The 20,561-nt window shown below is 41.0% G+C and overlaps 1 protein-coding gene across 3 annotated transcripts in view; it reads right to left on the bottom strand.

Moving 5' to 3' along the window:
- Positions 1-20,561, bottom strand: part of C1H1orf21 (chromosome 1 C1orf21 homolog) — a 250,630-nt gene that overhangs the window by 136,578 nt on the left and 93,491 nt on the right. For all 3 annotated transcript variants that reach the window (XR_013414418.1, XM_077993987.1, NM_001260863.1), the window contains 1 exon segment: positions 19,665-19,883. Coding sequence is in view for 2 of the 3 variants with exons in the window: in XM_077993987.1 (XP_077850113.1) it covers positions 19,665-19,758 (94 nt within the window). In the remaining variant the exon portion in view is untranslated.

The raw sequence follows: 20,561 nt of genomic DNA, 5'->3' as shown, positions 1-20,561 counted from the left end.
GGAGAGGGTATGAGGATTCATTCATAATGGTTTCAGAGCAGTTCAATTAAATTAAAATCAACCAAAGCAAGGTAGGCTCTGTACTGAGAGCCTGAGGACACAGAGCTGATGCCAAGGTGGTCCTCATGGACCCTCACCCTCCACCTATTTGTAACCTATTTAAACATAGATTAAGTTTGAATGTTCTTCGAGGTAATGTTATACTCTGCTTTCTCAAAAAAGATGTGCAATAGAAAAAAAAAGGGCAGTAATTTCTAGAACTTTTAATGATTTTTAAGTTAGACATTTTTAACCTATAGCAAAGTACGAAAGGCCTACATAATTCTGTATAAACAATCCAAAGGTAAACTAGGGAGGACGGCTCCTACAGGGTACAGAACAGCCACAGCACCTTAGCACATCTGCTCTACTGTCTTCTTTCAAGCGGAGAGCTGCCCTTGTGAGATGCTGCTTGTATCTGAAGGCCTGAGTTTTACCAGGTAAAATTCCAGCATTCAATAATTTTCAAGTATAATGCATGACCTGGACATGGTCCGATATTTCTCTTGTTTGGTTTGCAACTGAAGCAGCACATACAAGGTACAAAGAGACCTGATCAAGCCAGTGGGTGAATGTGACTCTCCACCGCTCCCACTGGATCTGAGAGAGGTGTGCCCGAAATCCAGGGGTCTTGGCAGCACATAAACAATGAAATATTTACCAAAGCAGTAGGGCAAGAATTGCAGGTTTACTGTCATTTATACTCTCACTAAACAGCTGATATCACCACTTGAGGCAACTGTTCCCTACAGAGCAAGCCACGTTACCCACTGTTAAAGTCTGGGTTTTAAGCCTTGAACTCCTTCCTGAACTAAGACTTCAGTCTCCTTTTAACTGGGGAGAGCCTAGAAATTATCTGTTTGTGTCTCCTTCAGGATGCTCTATGGGTAGACCTGGCCTTGGCTTACCAAACCCCATGCAAATAACCCCTGTTACCTGCGCCCTTTTCTACCCCTTCCGGTGGGCCACTCCTTTAACATTTCATCTTCCAGGATCCATTTTCTATCAACTTCTCTTCTCCCCACAATCTGCAGAAGCAAAGAAACCCTCCAAAAGCCAACTTTCTACAAAAAAGTGAGTGTACCTAACAGAAAGCTTATACATTCACCATACCTTTTTTTGTTTTTTTGAGATGGAGTCTCACTCTGTCGCCCAGGCTGGAGTGCAGTGGCGCGATCTTGGCTCATTGCAAGTTCCACCTCCCGGGTTCAAGCAATTCTCTGCCTCAGCCTCCCGAGTAGCTGGGATTAAAGGCTCCTGCCACCACGCCTGGCTAATTTTTGTATTTTTAGTAGAGATGGGGTTTCACTATCTTGGCCAGGCTGGTCTTGAACTCCTGACCTCATGATCCACCCACTGTGGCCTCCCAAAGTGCTGGAATTACAGGCATGAGCCACCACACCTGGCCCATCATATCTTGTAACAAACAAAAACAGCGTCTTTTACAGAGAATACTGATGCTATTTGACAGTGATGCTGGTAGTGGGGGGAGGGAGGGAAGATGAGTAAGTGTATTGACATTAATTTTTTCTTTAAAAGGTAACAGTGCAAAGTGGAAAGGAGATTCACAATGGGAAATTATCTGGGGGCTTGGTTTGACCTCCACAGAGATCTATGCTTCATTTGTGTATTTGTTCTCTCTTCTCATAGAGCACTGCTCCTATTCCGGGAAAACGTAAAAAGAAAGAAACTGAATTGGGATGGTAGATACAAGTGAAGAGGATAGGAACAGGGATCAAAGCTCAGAGCAGCTCATGGAGATCAGAAAGTGGAGCTCAGAGTTCCATGAGGAACAAAAGAGTGTAGGAATGAGAGTCTATATTGCGGGGGGAAGGGAAGAGCCAGGTGAAAGGGGGTGGCTGTTACAGGAAGGGAGGTGAGAGTAGAAACTTGCCTCTTCCGGCACCCTGGCCCTTAAGAAACTTGCTAAAAATGAACAAGCAAGCCATGTCTGAAACTCCTTCACTCTCAGGTTGAATGAAATGAAACGTCACTGTGTAATGAAGACATACTGAGCAGATGTGCTGCAGTCCCAGGAGCTTCTAGAGAGCTGCAGCACTTCTCCTCACCTGGACCATGCCCTGTGCCTGAGTACGGCTGAGCCCTGGAAACTGAAGTAGTAACGTAACTGTTAATGCTGCTCTTTCTATCCCAGCTAGCATCAAACAAATTTGCCTCAAGAAGGTAAAAAAAAAAAAAAAAAAAAAAAAAGAGCAAAAGCAAAAAACATTAATGTAGAATTTTGACCCTATTAATCCTTACAGCCCCATCTTGAAAATCTTTGCTTTCACAATTTTCAAATTTCATTTTTCATTCCATGTTGCTAAGCCTCAGACCATGGTCATTGCTCTAAAACATAAAAACCCTGCCTCCTGCAAGCCACCACTAAAGAGGAGCTTATATTGGTACGAAATTTCACCTCCCACTGCTGCCCTTAACAGAGAAAACCACAGATACAACATGCTCTAATGAAGCTCATATTTAATCATTCCCCAATATCCTAAACCTGCCCATATCTCATTATCTCCATTCACACCTCCCTAATCCAGACCACCACCATCTCTTGCTAGGACTACTGAGCAAGACTCTAACTGGTCAACTGCCTCACTCTCACTTCCTAAAGTCTATTCCCTACATAGCAGTCAAAATAATCCTTTAAATTAAAAAATCAAAGTCAGACCTCATCACTCCCCTGCACTCAAAACCCTCTTCTGACTTCTATTACATTTAGAACAGAAGACAGTGTACAGAGCAGTACAGTCCGGCCCTGCACTGCCTCTGTGAGTTTATCACGCATCACCCTGCTGGCACAAGGGCATCAGGCTTCTTCCTGGAATCCACTAGCCAGCTCCCTCTCAGAAATTTGGCTCTGTTGTTCCTCTGCCTGAAACATTCTGTTCCCAGGTATCCTCATGGTTTGCTCAAAGGTCAGCTCCTCAGATAGACCTTCTCTGACAGATGACTCTGAAACAGCCATCCTGTCAACTCTCCATCCCCTTTTGCATTCTCATGGCACTTTTCCCTGAGAGTATGCGTTTGTCTCTCTTTTTATTACCTTTATTACCTGCTAGAATGTGAGCCAAATGAGGGCAATCATTATCATATTACATGTTATATCCCTTAGTAAAATCCAGTTTATAGTATTTGCTCAACAAATAGTTCTTGAATGAATAACTTTAATTTTCAGAGTTCCATCAGAGCTAAAAGCACATTGTCTTTCATTTTAACATGCTGGTCGTTTAACAGTTGCATCATGGGAAACAAGGCAAGAAACAAAGGAGGAAAGCCACACTCCAAACTCAAGATCTTATAAACACTTTCAGATAAAAAGACACCTCTTGAGTGACAGAAGTCAATGAAGACTAAAAGATTAATGAAAAAATATTGTGTCATACAGCCGACACAATAAATGCAAAAATACTTGGTGCAACATTAAAAATAAAATCCTATTTCATACATAATTCGACAATTTCTTCTTTGGTTACAGATCAAAATCAACAGTGACATTTATACAGTGAAGCATGCATATCTGTAGCTGGAAGGGAATTTAAATGTAATTTAGCTTGTCTTGAATATGGTTTTCAAAATGAACATCAAACGTAGTCTAAATAGAGATTTGTACTCGTGTGACTGTTTTGCAATTTGAAGGAATTAATTAGCTTCGAAGATGTGCTATTTTAACACCATGCTTTTTCACTTCACCCTTACTCTTTTACCTTCAATGCTTAGAGCCATGCCCATACAATTTTAAAATTATTTTTAGATAAAATGAAAATATCCATTTATATTATAGCTTCCAGCATGGACTATTACTATGAAGAAAGCTGACTATAAACATTGTGTTCCTCATGGCCTGTGTCCTCTCCAGCAGGCATCTTCCCCAGCTATGGCCCTTCCATCTAAGAAACTTTAATTATGTAATCTTTAAAAAACTGTCAAAGACCATTTTTATTCATAGTTTAAACATATGTTGTGAGTTATATTTTAGAGACTATTCATCTATACTTAATATTATAGCCACAGAAATATTATTGCTTTATTATCCTTTAGAATTTGACTTTCTGAATTTTTTACCTCTTCTTGCCCTATTATAGTCTGGTTGGACCAACAGAGTACAGCTATATAAGTTAACAAACAAGATCACACTCTCAGAGTGATCAGATCACAGTACAGTAGCTCTTGAGAAAATCAGCAACCTGGGAAATTAAATGTTCTCCTTTTGGCCTAGATTTTGTTTATAACTGTCTTCTATTAGACATTTCATTATCCCTTTCAAATAACAGGACCAATCTACCCTACCCCGACTTCTACCACAAACCTTTAAACAGAAAGTCAATAAATGGAATCCTTCACTGACTAGCAGCAGCTGCACACCACCAATTCAAGCATCACTGGATGAAAGGTAAATTTACAAACCAACCAGCTAAGGTGGAAGCAGAGATACAACTCCACACACTTCACGCTTTCTCACCTTCAGGCTCACGGTAATGTTTTGAAGCCACAGAAGATATTGGTGATACTTCTTTCTAATTTTTAATCGAAAAAATAAATATCACAATGCAATTAACGTTTTGGTCAACTCTGGACCATAAAGCTTTCAATAGCTGAACACTACCACCACCACCATTTTTTTGGAGAGCAGTCAACAAAGCAATAATCATATATAATCTTGCCAATGGCTCCACTGCAGGAAGGAAACTGACACCACACAGTTGAGTGAATTGTCCATAGTGTGGGGAGCAGGTAAACAGAACCTTTGAACGTTAGCACTCAACACTCCCATAGCAATCACACAGTTCCACCCACTCACTCCCAAGACACAGAAACCAAAGCCCACAGAGGTCACCCTATAGCACGGTTACTCTGGGGCAGAATTCACATGTAACCAGGTTCTGCAGTCAAGTCAATGGCTTCTCTATAAACTAGGCTTTACAGCCACTTGTTTTTGTTTGTGTGCTTGTTCTGATAAAACCTTACACAGTACATAGCTCACTGTGATCTCTAAGAGGAGTGATTTCTGTGAAGGTTTGCTTACAGTAGAACATTTGAGAAAAACTGAGAAATTGAGATTAAAGTTACAAAGAATGAAGATGGCTCCATTTCAAATTAGTCATTTGTCAAGCTCTACATCATGCTTCTGATTTCTCCTCTTCCCAAGAGACTTTATGCCTCAGAATGCAGAGCAAGACAAGGCCCGTTAGCTAAAAATAAACTTGAGATACAGAATTATATCATAGTTATTTCCTATCTTTACTTTTGTTCTCATAGCTTAAACAACCTCTTGGGTGCAGGGCTGAAAACAGGCAAAATGAAACCAAACCACTTAACCAGTGTCATGTGACTTAGCAAAGCTCTGAAGATCACTGTCATTGATGATTCACAGCCGTGGAGTCGGCACAAGGAAGCCTGTGGCCCAGAACTTCGCTATCAGTAACCTCAACGGTTACTGCCAAAAACAAAGGAAAAGGGCCGGGCACAGTGGCTCATGCCTGTAATCCCAGCACTTTGGGAGGCCAAGATGGGCAGATTGCTTAAGCTCAGGAGTTCGAGAACAGCCTGGGCAATATGGTGAAAATCTGTTTCTACTGAAAATACATAAAATTAGCTGGGCATGGTGGTGCGCACCTGTAGTCCCAGCTACTCAGGAAGCTGAGGAGGGAGAATCACCTGAGCTTGGGAGGTTGAGGCTGCAGTAAGCTGGGATCGCACCATTGCACCTCAGCCTGGGCAACCAGAGTGAGAGAGAGAACCTGTCTCAAAAAAAAAAAAAAAAAAGAAAAAGAAGAAGGAAAGTACTACACACACTAACGACATCTGCAGGTAAATGAACTTTAAGGAAAGAGTTTTTCTTTTTCTGAATGAAGTTTTTATTCTTATTATTAAAAAAAAAGCACTATGCTAAACTTTACTGTCATAAAGATGAAAATGTGCTGTTTATGAGAGAATAATCCACAGAACTTTCTAAATAAAGTTCACTGATTATTCATATATCACTTTTTGTGTGCCAGACACTATTTTAAGTGTTTTATTACTTATTAATTCATTTAATCCTCATAGCATCTTATGAGGTGGGTTCCAATGTTACAAATGAGGAACCTATCAGTTTGGTTCCCAATCAGTATGATTAGCCACTATGCCTTGCTCCACAAGTTCCTTCTCAATATCACCACCTACAGAGTTATAAAACACTTTTTTTTTTTTTTTTTTTAACAAAACTTCTTTAGAAAAAGGGATGTAGAAGGATGTAGAATATTTGGAAAATATAAAAGAAGTACAGAACTAACTAGTAATCAGCACCACCCAGAGATAATCATTATTAACCTTTTCTGGTAAACGGTCTCATCTATGCAAGGCCATGTTCTGGCATTATTACTCAGGGTTCATAATAATCTAACCTGAGGTGAGGCTGACCACTTAGACAGCTTAAGGAATTAGCATCAAATTTTCTGTTTTCTAAATCTTCAGCTAACTTCCAGATTCCTAACATGATTCTATGTGAGCTTTTAAGTGTCTTGAAAAAAAAATCCAGAGTAAAATTTTCAAATATTTGAGACTCCTGCCCTTAAATGTGAGATTCTCTAAAGTTATGTCTCCACTGGTTCGTTAAAGCTTCCCAGTCTCCCCTGCTATACTGTATGTGCAGCGTACCTCTGAGCCTTTGTTCTCACTGACTCTCAGCCTAAACCTCCTGCTCTGTCTCACTTAGTTCCTTTGGCTGGTATTCATAGTTTAAGATTCAGCCGAGGCTTTAATCATCCTCTTTACAAGTCTTCCCCTACTCCTCGGAAAAAGAGACCTTCTGCCTTATCACCCTATGGTACTGACATTTTCTGTTGAGACGCCCATCTATTGCATCTTTACCAGTTCCGTAAAGGCAGGGACCAGATTTAACCCGTCTCTACAGCCTCAGTGGCTAGCACAGCACCTAAGTCATGCAAGGTAGTCAACAAGTGCTTCTTAGGCTGAAATGAAATGCTAGGTTTTAAATGAAACCAACAAGTGCCAGTCGTCAGACTCTATCTGTACGCCTGGGCTAACATTTCTATCAGTCGGATCCCTGTTGCCCTGGGGCTATTTCCAGTGATAGGCAGTGCTTTCTCCTCTGGGATAGATTTCACCATTGCCCTGAAAACACAACTAAAGGTCTTCTGGAGATGGAAACATTTGAATTATATTTATGAAAATAAACGGTTGTAGTGAATGATAAACGTTATTCATAAAAGATTCAAGACACACAGAAAAATACAGAGAAGAATCTTTATTGTGAAACTTCACAATGAAGAGACTGCCATCGTAAACGTTTTGGTGAATGGCCTTTCAAATACTTTTATGCACTCACACAGAATTTTACACATATTTTAAACAAGTAAAATTTACAAGCAAGATATGCTGCATAAAATCCCTTTACTCCTTTCACTTAATAATCTGTCACAAACCTCTTGCTATATCAATAAATATAGAATACCTTGATCATTCTAATGGCTCTATTCCATGCATGTTTCATCAGTGAGAAAGACCCTTGAACACACAGGTTTGCACACTTGTCCAATTATCTCAAGATAAATTCCTAGTAGCGGGTCTCCTGGGGCAAAGGGCATGCTCATTTACATTTTCGATATATATTACTATTTTGTGCCCCAGAAAAATAGTTCTGCGTTGACATTCCCCATTATAGCATGAGACAGATGCCACCTGTTCCTGCCCAATCTGAAGGATAAAAAATGTTTTGTTTTTGCTTGGGTTTTTTTGCTGGTTTGTTTTCATAGTTTATTTTATTACTGAGAAGTAGAGTATCTTTCTGTACTTTTTTTGTCCCTTTACATTTTTTCTCTTTTGAATTGCCTTGCCATGAACTTTGTCCATTTTTCAATTGGTATGTTAGTTCTTTCCTTATAGATTTTGAAGGATCTTTTTCATATTAGTCATATTAACTTTAATTGTATTAAAAATATTATTCTTAGATTGACATTTGTCTTTTGACTTAGTTTATGGTGGTTTATTTTTTGCTATGCAAAATTTTAGATTTTATATAATCACGGTTTATCACAAAGGTTTTCTTTTGGTACTGGGTTTTGTAGCATTATGAGAAAGACATTTTGCAACCTAAGATTATAAAAATACTCACTTGTATTTTTTGTAGTACTTTTACAGTTTCTTTCTTTCTTTCTTTCTTTTTTTTTTTTCTTGAGGCAGAGTCTCGCTCTGTCACCCAGGCTGGAGTGCATTGGCACAATCTTGGCTCACTGCAACCTCCGCCTCCTGGATTCAAGTAATTCTCCTGCCTCAGCTTCCCAAGTAGCTGGGACTACATAAGCACACTGCCACACCCGGCTAATGTTTTGTATTTTAGTAGAGACGGGGTTTCACTGTGTTGCCCAGGCTGATTGCAAATTCCTGAGCTCAGGCAATCTGCTTGCCTCAGCCTCCCAAAGTGTTGGGATTACAGGTGTGAGCCACCGCACCCAGCCTACAGTTTTTTATTTGACAGTTACATTTTTAGATTCGTCTGAAAAATTCTGATATGAAGGGATAAATTGGGGGATTTCATTTTTAGTATTATAATCACAAATAGAATATCTTCAAAGAATAAGATGTGAATTGAAATGGTACCCAATTAATTGGTATATCTTTTTATTTCAGTTGCTTATGGATGCGTTTATCCTGTTACAATCACTGGGGCATCATCTGTGTCTACTGCCTCTAGTCCTCTCATGGTGCTTCACTCCATACTTCTACCAACATCTCCCTCTGCATGATAAACAAGACACACACACTCATGTAGAGATTTATGGTTGATAAGCGAAAAATGTATTTGTTAACCTCTATGGTGGGATTTCTTTTAAACTACACTTTCAAAGAAACGAGGCACAATGTCATATTCATCATTCCTGAATCATGTCCTTTGGTCTTTTGATTTAAGACACATATTCAAGTACACATCTTACACAGTGCAGAAACTGGTCTAGGTCAAAACAGAGAAAGAACAAACCATAGGAACACAAATATCTTAAAATCTAAAAGAAAGAGATAAGTATTTCATGGATAATTGATCACCTTTTAAGTTTAGAGAATTATACATCTACAGATAAACTGATGACGCATTCTCCTTCAGCGTAATCAGAGGAAACCAAGCAACCATTTCCAGAAATGCAAACTGCACAGGTCAGAGGTCTGTGTAACTGCAGGCTGTAATATGATGATGAGCATACTAACTTAGTGCTTATCATGTGCCAAGTACTATGCTAAGATTTACAAATATTAATACATTTTAGTCTCACAACAGCCCTATGAAGGCAGGCAAGTACTAGTTTTATTCCCCACACTACACAGATGGGAAAGCCCAGGCAAAAAGAGCCTCAGCAATTTGCCAAGACTACATGTTAGTGAGTAGCTGAGTCGGGATCTGAAACCAATCTGCCAGATTTTTGGTCTGTGTGCTTACCATGACATTGTATTTCAGGTCCAGGGAAAACAGCCCCAATGACCATATTAGAATCTCCAGCCATCCTCATTTAAAAGCTGAGTCTGACCTCAAGTAGCCAGTTAACAATGACTTCTCAAAGGCTTCTGAGCAAAGGTTGGTCTGGACTTAATGTCAGTGTCTTATTCCCAAGGAGGAATCTCCCTTAGTCGAGTCAGCATCTGCCATTTTAGCCACTGTCCCACTTCTTTAGTGAACTGGGGTAGTTCTTAACTTCAGTTTCCCCTTCTATCGAGTAGGGATAATCATGATAATAACTATGTTTGAAAAAGCCTTATACACTGTAAAGCACGAATCCAAGTTGTAACGGTTCAGGGGCAAAATAACCAGTCACATGTAAAGTTCCAGGTACAGAAGGCAGGAGCTGTACTAGTCTCTACAGAGAACAGCCAGGGCCTAACGAGGCCCATGGGCCAGGTAGAGGCTGCCTGGAGAGGTACTCATAGCAAGGCAGGTCCCTTCAGTTACACCAGCCAGGAGTCCAGGAAGAAGGCATTGCTTTGAATGTCTAAATTCTGTAGTATCACTCAGGAGAAAATAACTCCAAGGGGAAGTGCAATGGGTAAAGAAACCTTCGACTTCCTCTCTTGTCACTGAGGCACGTTTTGAGAACTTCCCTCATCCCCAAGCAGGCCCTGCCTGCAGCTCCAGTCCTCTCACCTTTCACTGAATGGTGCCAGGGGGCCAGGAAGCACCCAGCAGGTCTCCACTGCTACAGAAAATACAAGCACTTGAAGGGCAAGGAAGTAATTGAAGGAAACCAAAGGGACTCGGAAGGCCCTGCCAGTGCGTCCCTGCCAATGGTCTCTGAAGACTCAGGTGCTCCCTCATCTTGCAACGCGGCTGCCTGGCAGCAGGGAGTGACAAATGGTCTTATTTTCCACTTATCTCTCTAACTTTAAAAGAACAGGCTCATGATACCAGCTGGCAAGGGAAGGAAAAGTAGCACTTGGATTTTTTTTTAATATAGAAAGTATAGAGCATTTCTTAACTTTCTGTCATAGAAAACGTTTCCAAGTAGAAATTTTTGCTGGCTTTACCTCGGCTAGACCAAACTTGGCATGAAGGCAGCATCCAGCATGGTATCTATTTTGTGCTGGCCGAGGGGAGGAGAGTGAAGAGGTGGGGCCAGTCTACTCAGGCCCATCTACTATTTATAACAAGTGCTTCCATGCTAATTGTGCACTGGCCTTCTTCTGGATGCTCTCTTTACTAACTATGTGCTCCTCCTCAGAACTCCAAGTGGTGGATGCCATTATTTCCTCCATATTATAGACGTGGAAACAAATACAGCTAAGTTACCTATCCAAGACAGCACAGGCAGTGGTGACGCTGGAATCAAACCCCAGCTGGTAAGACAGAATTCACAACCACTCCATTCCAGGCTCACATACACACATGTTTCATTTTTCCTATTGAAGTGAGCGCCATCAGCATGGCCCAGGAACCGCCTAAAAGAAGGAAATAAAACTAACATTTTGCGAGCACCTTCTCTGAGTCACACACTGGGCTGAGCACTTTTACTTCAGAAGAAGGCAGTTAAAGCTGTGAGCCAAGGTCGACTGGCTTCTGTGATTCCATGAGCCCCATGTGCACTTCGAGCCATTAAGACCTTTCTCAGGCTCAGCTCAAGACATCAGGGAGCTTTCAAAGCCTAAACCCAAGACCATGTTCCTCACTTATCTTGACTTAAATTTATCAGCTTTTGTGACTACAATATGGCCTATCACAAATCTACCAAACACTTCTCCTGCCCTTAGGGCTCTTTACCGCGTCCTATGATTCACTAAAAACTGAAAAAGGGAAAAATGATTTTCTCTCTCACCTTTGGGAAATAACAGCTTCAGAAGCCAATAGAAGCTGCCCTTGCCAGCAAAAAAGTTACAGTAGAGGCAGCTAAAGTCTACCACTAAGCAGCACAGAAAGGAGCAAGGTGGCTTTGCTCTTGTTCATTGGCCAAGCTGCCTCCCAATTCTGCCTCTCTGGTGATCCCCCACGTACCCCTCTTTCTCCAGATCACCACCCCCACCAACATACAAAAGGCTGAGTGTACACTCCTAGTGCTCACTTAACGCCTATCCCACCTATGGCGATTCCAAGCAGAGAATGAGGGCCACTGCCTCCATCAAACTCCTTTTCTCTTAGATCCAATAAAAACGAAAACTTGAAAGAGAAGGAAATTCTCACACTACCACTGCTACCTCTCAGTCACATAAGCCAGCACGGTGCAATAGAAATACGTGAGGTATGTGTGTACTTTTAATACTTCTAGTAGCCCCATTAGATAAAAAGAAGCAGGTGAAATTCATCTTCATGTATTTTATTTAACCTGATAGATTTAAAATATATCATTTAACACGTAATCAATAACAAAATTATTAATGAGCTATTTTATATTCTTTTTTCATGTTAAATTTTCATTTAACATGAAATTTAAAAGTTCATTTTCCACTTATAGCACATCTCAATTAGGACTAGTCATATTTCTCATGCTCAGTAGCCACATGCGGCTCATGGCTACTGTGCTGGACTGCACTGACAAACATTATTCTCTTTGTTACTGTCTCACAAACACAGGTATCTTTAACCCATCTTCACTGAGTGCGATCAAAAATTATGAGACATAAACAGTGAATTGTGACTTTGCCTCCAAGTGCTTTTAATTTCTGAATAAATCTGATGTATTTTCTCATTTAATTTTCACCATAACCTTGTGAAATAGGTCTCACAGCATTTTAGATGAGTAATAGATCGGCATAACACCATCTCTCTCTCTCTCTCTCACACACACACACACACACACACACACACACACACACACACACAGAGCCACATGCACCTGTTATATGCTCTCATTTAGGTATACCCAAGGATCAGAACTTAACTGAAGCCACAGAGCAATACAAAGTCCTAGTGAAAGAAAGCAGCCAAATTCTTGCTTGTTTTACTGCTGCTCAGTCTCACACCATCATTCCAGAAGAATTTACTGCAATAGTCTAAGCGCCTGCAGTAATCTAAGCGCCTCCATTTAAAGGGATGTTTATAAACATCAGGCCCTCTTGGGCCTCAAACCAAACTTGGCAGCAGTGCGGGCCACCTGAGTTATACGGGAGGGCTGGTTCAGTCAGTGCCCAACCTGATTCCTGAAAAATCTCTCTGCCTCCAGCTCCCTGGCCAAATGGGAGCCCTCTGTCCTCTCAAGACCATGCAGTTCCTGCCTTCAGGGAGCTAACCAGCTCATAAGAGAGATTAGACATAGAAACAAATAAATCAAATAAATAAAAAGAATTCTGGGATGGCAGGAAAGAGATACCTTCTGAAGGTATTAGAGGAACCTCTATATAAAAGTTTACATTTGGAAAACGAACAGGATTTAAAGACATGAAGTCAGGAAAAGGGGCCCGTGCCAAGCAGAGGTCACTGTGTACTGGAGGGCCTAGATCAGCGAAGGTGCAGGATAAGTTCACAAGGCAGCCTTGCTCAGATGACTGAAGAAGGCGATCATGAAGGAACTGAGTATAAAACAAGGCTGCACCTGTAATCCTAGCACTTTGGGAGGCCAAGGTGGGTGGGTTGCCTGAGATTAGGAGTTCAAGACCAACCTGGCCAAAATGGTGAAACTCCGTCTCTGCTAAAAAAAATACAAAAATTAGCCAGGCGTGGTGGTGGCTGCCTGTAATCCCAGCTACTCAGGAGGCTGAGGCAAGAGAATTGCTTGAACCTGGGAGATGGAGGCTGCAGTGAGCTAAGATCAAGCCACTGCACTCCAGCCTCGGCGACAGAGCAAGACTCCGTCTCAAAATACACACACACAGACACACACACACACACACACACACAAAGGCAGCAAAGGTGGATATGAGCCATCTTCAGGTGTCTTGGATGTTAACTAAGGACTTGGGATTTATTGGCTAAGAACTAGGCACAAACAGAAAGTTCTAGAGAAGATTTAATACCAACAGAGGAGTACTTTAAAAAGCCAATCTGATAGTGGTGCCAAAAAAATGAAGAAGTAAAAACAGACCAAAAACAAGCAAAGGAACAAATAAGCAATAAAGGAGGTTAACAGGAGATTCCTCCTGAGAACACTGCAGTTCTTGGGGTGATGGGCTGTCACAGCCAAAACTACAGTAGTGGTAGGAAAAGCAATGCTAGGAGAGGGTGAGATTTATAGGATCTGGAAACTAACTGCAAAAGCCAAAAGTGACTCAAGTTTAAAGCCTACATTATTCAAACAATGGAAACAGAAAAAGTGCAAAAAAGAAAGTCAATATAACTGTAAGAGTTTCTCCCCACTTGGGGGCGGGTTGCAGGAGAGATCATGATCTCAAGTCTGACGTACTAATTTCCCTAATAAGGCCTGAATGTGTTCTATGCACCCACTTTAGTTGTCTAAGAGAATGACTGTTGAAAGAAATCCAATAAGCACTTGGCTTTCTAGAACTTGCTTAACCAGTTCATGATAACTTGAACCTGTTGGTCACTTACTTTTTGCAAGCTGGTCTTGGCAATCTGCTCAGCTGTCCTCTGAATGACCTCAGCAGATCTGCTGACCACTATTCACATCTGCCCTGACAACCGAGGGAAGGAAAATTCCAATGTGAAGATGAAACCTTCTGAAGTGAATCTGACTTCTGAAAGGTTCACAGTGTGTCAGGAAGAACTTTAGATCTGAAACTTTTTATGCTTCAACACTTAAAGTGAAAGAAAATGTGTAAGTAAATATCACTGATGGAGCTCCTTGTCAATGATCTCCTAAATTTTCTGAAATCTAGGAGTCAAGATGCCCATTTAGCATTTAATTCTGCATGGTAGAACATGCTACAGAAACTCTGTCACACACATTCGTTGTGGTGGGGTTCCTAAATAACCAAGACATCGTGGAGCCCAAACTGCTTCAAAAAATGGAAAATACCATTTGTATAAACACATTGGGTATCAAAGCTCCTGAACATGTCTTCAGAAGCTCTGAAATTAACACCTTTAGGAAAAGGATCGAATGTGTGTGTACACACACTCAGAGATACATACTTCAGAGCCGTCCCCAAAGATGCTATCCTGCACAGACTTTGTCATATCTTCAACAACATGTGGTAATAACATTTTAAAAACATCTTTAAATGTTTAGCTTTTAAAGCATAAATAAGGCCACTTTATTTGGTGAAAAATAGAGAGGTGTTTTAGAAAGCAGAATATAATTGTCCAGGTTGAAATATATCCCAGTCATGGAGTTATAACTTCCTCTCGCAATGGGCGTTGGTCTCCAAAGACGCCTCCCAACAACTCCTCCCTTTTCTACGGGCACATACTCAGGAGGTGGAGTGACTCTACTCCCTCAACTCTAGGCTGGTCTTATGACTTGCTTTGATCAACAGAAGGCAGCAAAAGTGGCTTTCTTGAATTTTCAAGCTCAGGTCCTAAGAGGCCTGGCAGCTTCCACTTCCTCTCTTGGAAGCCAGGCTGAAAAGTTTGGCTACCCAGCTGGAAAGAGTGGCCTTGTGGACAGAAGCCCAGATCCATCTGGGATAGTTGAGTTCAGCTGAGATCCCAGCTGTATGCAGCTGCATGACTGAGCCCAGGCGAGAACAGCAGATGAACTCTAGTCATCCCACAGAATCTTGAGAAATAAGCTGGTTATGTTTCAAGGTACCCTGGGGTATTTTACAATAAGAGATCACGGAAACAATGGGTTACAAATGGTTAAAAAGTGGGCCTATCACTATCACTCATCTGCCACCATGTGTGATCATTGTTGGATTTTGAAAACTTCCTCTTGCAAATTAATTTAAGTGAAGAAACACAGACAAGACCTTCCCTCGTCATATTTAAAATGTGGTATTCGGTAATATCTAGAGTACTGGGACTGTCTTGACATTGGATTCTGGTAATTCTTCCCCCAGAGCCCTACAGGGCTAGAAAAAGTATCTCCCTTGATTGGTGACGTTCTCTCCCCATTGTATTCCTGCTTTATTTAACACAATCCCACAAACTTGCTAATATTTATGTTAGAGAGATTAACAAGATGATAGAATGCTGGAGTAAATAAAATTTCAGTGTGGGTGTTGGGAAGATGAAGACAATTTAGCAGAGGCCTTAACTGACACTTTATGGCATGAACTACCTAGAGGCACAGAGACAGCAAGGACCAGGTGGGCTTGGGGTAAACTGATTTTTAGCCCCAATTCTTGACCCTCCCTGCACCTATACCCTTGCTGTAAATGCACTGTGGTCAGAGTATACTTTTTTGCCTAACTTTGGGCTCACTCACGTGACCTGCTTTGGCTAGGGTGTGAGTGACAGTGCGCCAGCTCTGAGTCTAAACTTAGGAGGCACCACACGTATCACTTGCACTCTTGCCCTTCTGTGAAAGGAGATCATGCCCCCACTGGCTCGCTGGTCCCTGGGGAAAGATGAGAGATACATAGAGAAGTGCCACCGCAGCTGACCCACCAATTCATAATCAAGAAAGAAACAACTACTTTCGAATGCGACTGAGAGCTTCAGGTGTCTTATAACCAAGTAAACCCATTTTTCTAAGAGAGAGAGTTATTTATTTAATTATTTCTTCTTTTCTCTTTCCTTCTTTTCCTCTGTTCCCATTTCCTATCTAGCTCTTCAGAAATGCAATCATAACCTTTACCTTCCCTTCACCAGACACTCCCTACACTGGAAGCTTATCTAACTATGTGCTTACTTTGAAACTCCAGAGCAGAAACTGTCTCCCACAAGGAGATTGCCTCAAGAGACAACAATCAATTTACAACCTAAAGTATGTCCCTGATGGAAGGCTCTCCCAACTGGAGAGTGTCTTGAGACAAAGACCACTATACAACCTAGCTCTGCTTGCAATGACGCCAGTTCGACCTACAGTAGATTAAGCACCAAAGCGAGTCGCGCAGACCCCCACCTGCTTACTCCCTCCCCTGGATGCCATTCATGCCAAGTCCCCCTTTAAAAGTCCATGCTTTCTGCCCCAAAAGAGAAACAGTACCCTTAAAGGCAGGAGCCTGTACCTCTTCCCCCAAGCTAAGCTGTGGAATAAAATCACTTGCTTTATGCCAGACCTCGCTCTTGTGAATTAGACTCTGCAAGTCACGAGTGACTGCACCTGAGTTTGTTACAGTCTACAGCAATAGTTGACTAACACAAAGCTCCTTTATCAGATGCTAACATCTGCAAAATACACATGGTGCTTTAGAACAATAGAGTCTTCCTGGCTATACAGGTTGTGAACGGATGGTTAAGCAGTCTCATTGCCAAGCAGAATGTAAACACAACATATTGAATATCACCAAATCTTGCTCTGACAATCTAAGGTTATCTTTTTAAAGACTGTCATTTGGTATTCGACGTTCTCCATAATTTAACCCTAACTTAGTTTTCTAGCCAATTCTGTCCCATTTATAGTTTATGTTCCATTCATTAGTTCCATAAATTAGAATATTTATTATTCTTGAATAAGTCTCACATTACCTAGCTGTTCCTTTACCAGTTTAGATTGTGACAGGATTCATTTCTTTCAGTCCTTTAAGGACAGGTTTGGATGTCATCTCTGTGAGAAATCTGCTCTGATTCTGCCGTTTAAAGCAGAGCATCTATCCCCTGACTGTTATCGTGAGGTATGTCATTTCCTCTTAGGGTATTTGGCTTATTCTGCTTTGTAACACTTTCTTATCTTCTTACAAAGTCCTAGATGGCAAGGTTTATGGATTATTTACCTCTGTAATCTCCATGGCATTTAGCAAAAGGCCTTACACATAGGATACAGACCAATCAATACTTTTGTGCCCTCATACTTTAAAGAATGAGGGCTGGCTGCGGTGGTTCACGCCTGTAATCCCCGCCCTTTGGGAGGCCACGGTGGGCAGATTGCTTGAGTCCAGGAGTTTTAGACCAGCCTGGGCAACATGGCAAAACCCCATCTCTATTAAAAATATAAAAAAACATTGCCAGGTGTGAAGGCACATGCCCTTAGTCCCAAAGCTACTCAGGGAGCTGAGGCGAGAGGATCACTTGAGCCCAAGAGGTGAAGGCTGCAGTGAACCCTAATCGCACCACTGTACTCCAGCCTAGGCCACAGAGCGAGACTGTCTCAAAAAAAAAAAAAAAACAATGGGAGGCTGCTGCAGGGCATCAGGAAACAACATGGAGAAAGAAAGGTAGACTTTGGAGTCTGAGCAATCTGGATTCTAGCACTTCGTAGCTGAGTAATCTTGGACAAGTCCGTCTCTCTGTGCTCAGTTCCCAAGTATGTAAAATTTGCATAGCACATATTTCACAAGATTGTTGTGAAAATTCAACATAAAAATGAATGTAAATGCCTCACAATGTTTGACATATGGTGGCGGCTCCATAAATGGTAGCTCTATTATAAAAATGATAATGACACAGAACATAAGCTAGAAGTTAAACAAATCCCTGATGTTAAATTATTTTCTCTTAAAAGTTAAGCATTTGAGGGTGATGGTAATGACTCTAGTTCCAATCAACTCTTTCCGTAAAAACTGTGGTTTCAAAGATCTAGACTGTAGTTTTATTAAAATGTTCATATATGTTACTCTTCTTCACAGTTCTCCATGCTATAGGTGGTTACCAGTAGAAGCGAATTTGTTCCAGGCAACTAATGCATCTTCTTGGAACAAAGTGAAACAAAGTCTTCCATCCCAAACACACGAGTCCACTTTCAAGGGAGCATTAGCTCTTTCGTACCATTCCCAATTCTTCACCAGGAGACTAAAACAATCATTACAATGAACCAAAAGCTAGAGATTCTAAAAGTAGTAGAATTATTTGACAGTGACTAAATGATGCAGCTACAGTTATTTACATGTAAACATTATCTCAGTGAGGTTCTACAACATATCTCAATGATGTCCCTTAATAAGAGTTGAAGTGTTTTTATAAATAAAACTATCATGCAAATGTCAAGTAGTAGGTATTATTGTTAAAATAATTCCACAAAAACTGCTTAATCTGCCTTGTACTAATTGAAATTTTGTTTATATATCCAAATTTCACAATAATCCTCTAAGGGCCAATCTCAAGATCAGGCAAGCATAAAAGCCTCTAAGTGGCCAGGTAATGTCAATGAGCAAACTGAACTTGGTGTGCATGCAGGGAGGAAGCGTTAGCCCGTTCACTGGAGGCCACAGCCTGGCTGCAGGGGCAATTGGTACTCCAACCCCTACTATTGTCTCAAGGAATGAAGACCTATTGTTGCCAGCTCTTTTGAAGAAATTTGGGTTTTATTTGAAATATCCTGATTTTTAAAGGCTGCCTTGCTTTTTATCTTAAAATTCTTTGGGAAGGGGGCAAAAAAATGTATTTGCAGACCAGATGTGGCCATGGTTTGCCAATTTGTGGCCTTTGCACTAGATATCCTAAAGTCATTTTGAGTCAACAGAGAGAGGTTAAAAGATTATTATTGGATTCATTGTATTTTTATTTAAAATCTGAAAATGTATAGTTCACTCTGTATTACGCTTTAAAAAAACACCTCACTCCCTCATTTATAAATCCTCACTCACTCCCCTTTTGGACTTCTGTTTTTAGTCCTATAGTTCTCCTCTACCAGGACACCCCATGGCCACTGTCCCACGTACGAATTTAAATCCGGCTGGTTCTTTGAAGCTTGATTTAAATGCTAGTTCCTGCAAAAAAAAAAAAAAAAAAAAAAAAAAAAAAAAAGACCTCCATGTTCCTCCTCAAAGACCACTTTGTATAAATTATGATGTAGATGATCCAAAGTAAAGATTCACATTGATTTCCAGTGGGTCTCATCACCCCTTCACCTCAGATGATATAACCCAATAATCACTGTAATTATTCACTGTCACAAAAGTGAAAGGCTTAGAAGGAATAAGATCTAATGCTCCATAACAGAGTAGGTTGACTAGAGTTAAAAATAATGTACTGTATATTTCCAAATAGCTCAAAGATAGGTTTTGAAATGTTCCCAACACATAGAAACGATAAATGCTCGAGGCGACAGATATCCTACATACCCTGACTTGATCGCTACACATTCTAGGCAGGTAACAAAATATCACAAGCACCCCATAAATATGTACAAATATTATGTATCAATAAAAAAAGTAAAAGGCCTAGAATCAATGGGTCAAGAGTCAAGTTTGATAGGACTCACCGCCAAACACATCTCCATTCTGGTAGTTTTTCCCTTTCTGGGCTTCCTCTTCATTTTGAACAGTGGCAACATGCTTGGCGGAGGCACAGCCCATAGTCTCATTCGGTCAGCTTCAGCCGGGCTGAACTGTAAATCATCTCTACAGACACAGGGACATTTTTTTTTCTTTAAACACAAAGAAAATCCACCTTGCTGCTGAGTTGGTCAAGATGTGTGCACCTGTAAGAAAAGAAAGCTAGATTAGAATGGGCGGTGACTGCAGCAAAACACAAGCCTCAGTATCTTGGTGTGCTGTGGCCTGCAGTGTACTAGAAGTCATGCACAGACCCACCCATCGATTGCACTGGTGTTGTGGTGGGCACGGAAGAAACACATGCACCATGGCCCATTCTCACTTGATTTCCCACTCAGAAAGCAAGATGGAAAGGCATGTCCCTATGTAACACATGGCCGAGGAGTGAACTTTTTGAGGAGATACCAAAAATATGTATTTATTCAAATACATATTTGGGTACTACTGCTTGCCACACATACTCTTAAAGTACCTGTAGGTTTACTAATGTTCTGAAATCTCAAACACTGTCGAGGAAGGAGAGCACACTCTTGAGATCCACCTAGTTCAGGAGGCTGGGAAAAGCTCTTCATCTTCCTCATCCTACCCTGCAGGCCAGCCCTCCCAGCTCCTCAAATTTTGCCAGGAAAAGGTAGCCATCCTCCTCAGACTGGAAGATGGCTATTTTATACATTTCTGGTTAAGGCTGTAAATAATTCAGCATTTTACTTTACCTGAGGTGACACTGTTTTGATGACAAAGGAAGGAGATGGAGCAAGGTCTTAAACTTACTTTTGTCCATTTTCTCCTTAGCTAGCCAAATGTTTTAAGGATTGGGCAGAAGA

Source organism: Macaca mulatta, chromosome 1 (assembly GCF_049350105.2).
Source record: "Macaca mulatta isolate MMU2019108-1 chromosome 1, T2T-MMU8v2.0, whole genome shotgun sequence".
Classification (NCBI taxonomy): Eukaryota; Metazoa; Chordata; class Mammalia; order Primates; family Cercopithecidae; genus Macaca; species Macaca mulatta.
The sequence above is the reverse complement of the archived record's forward strand: the minus strand, read 5'-3'. Positions and strand labels throughout refer to the sequence as shown.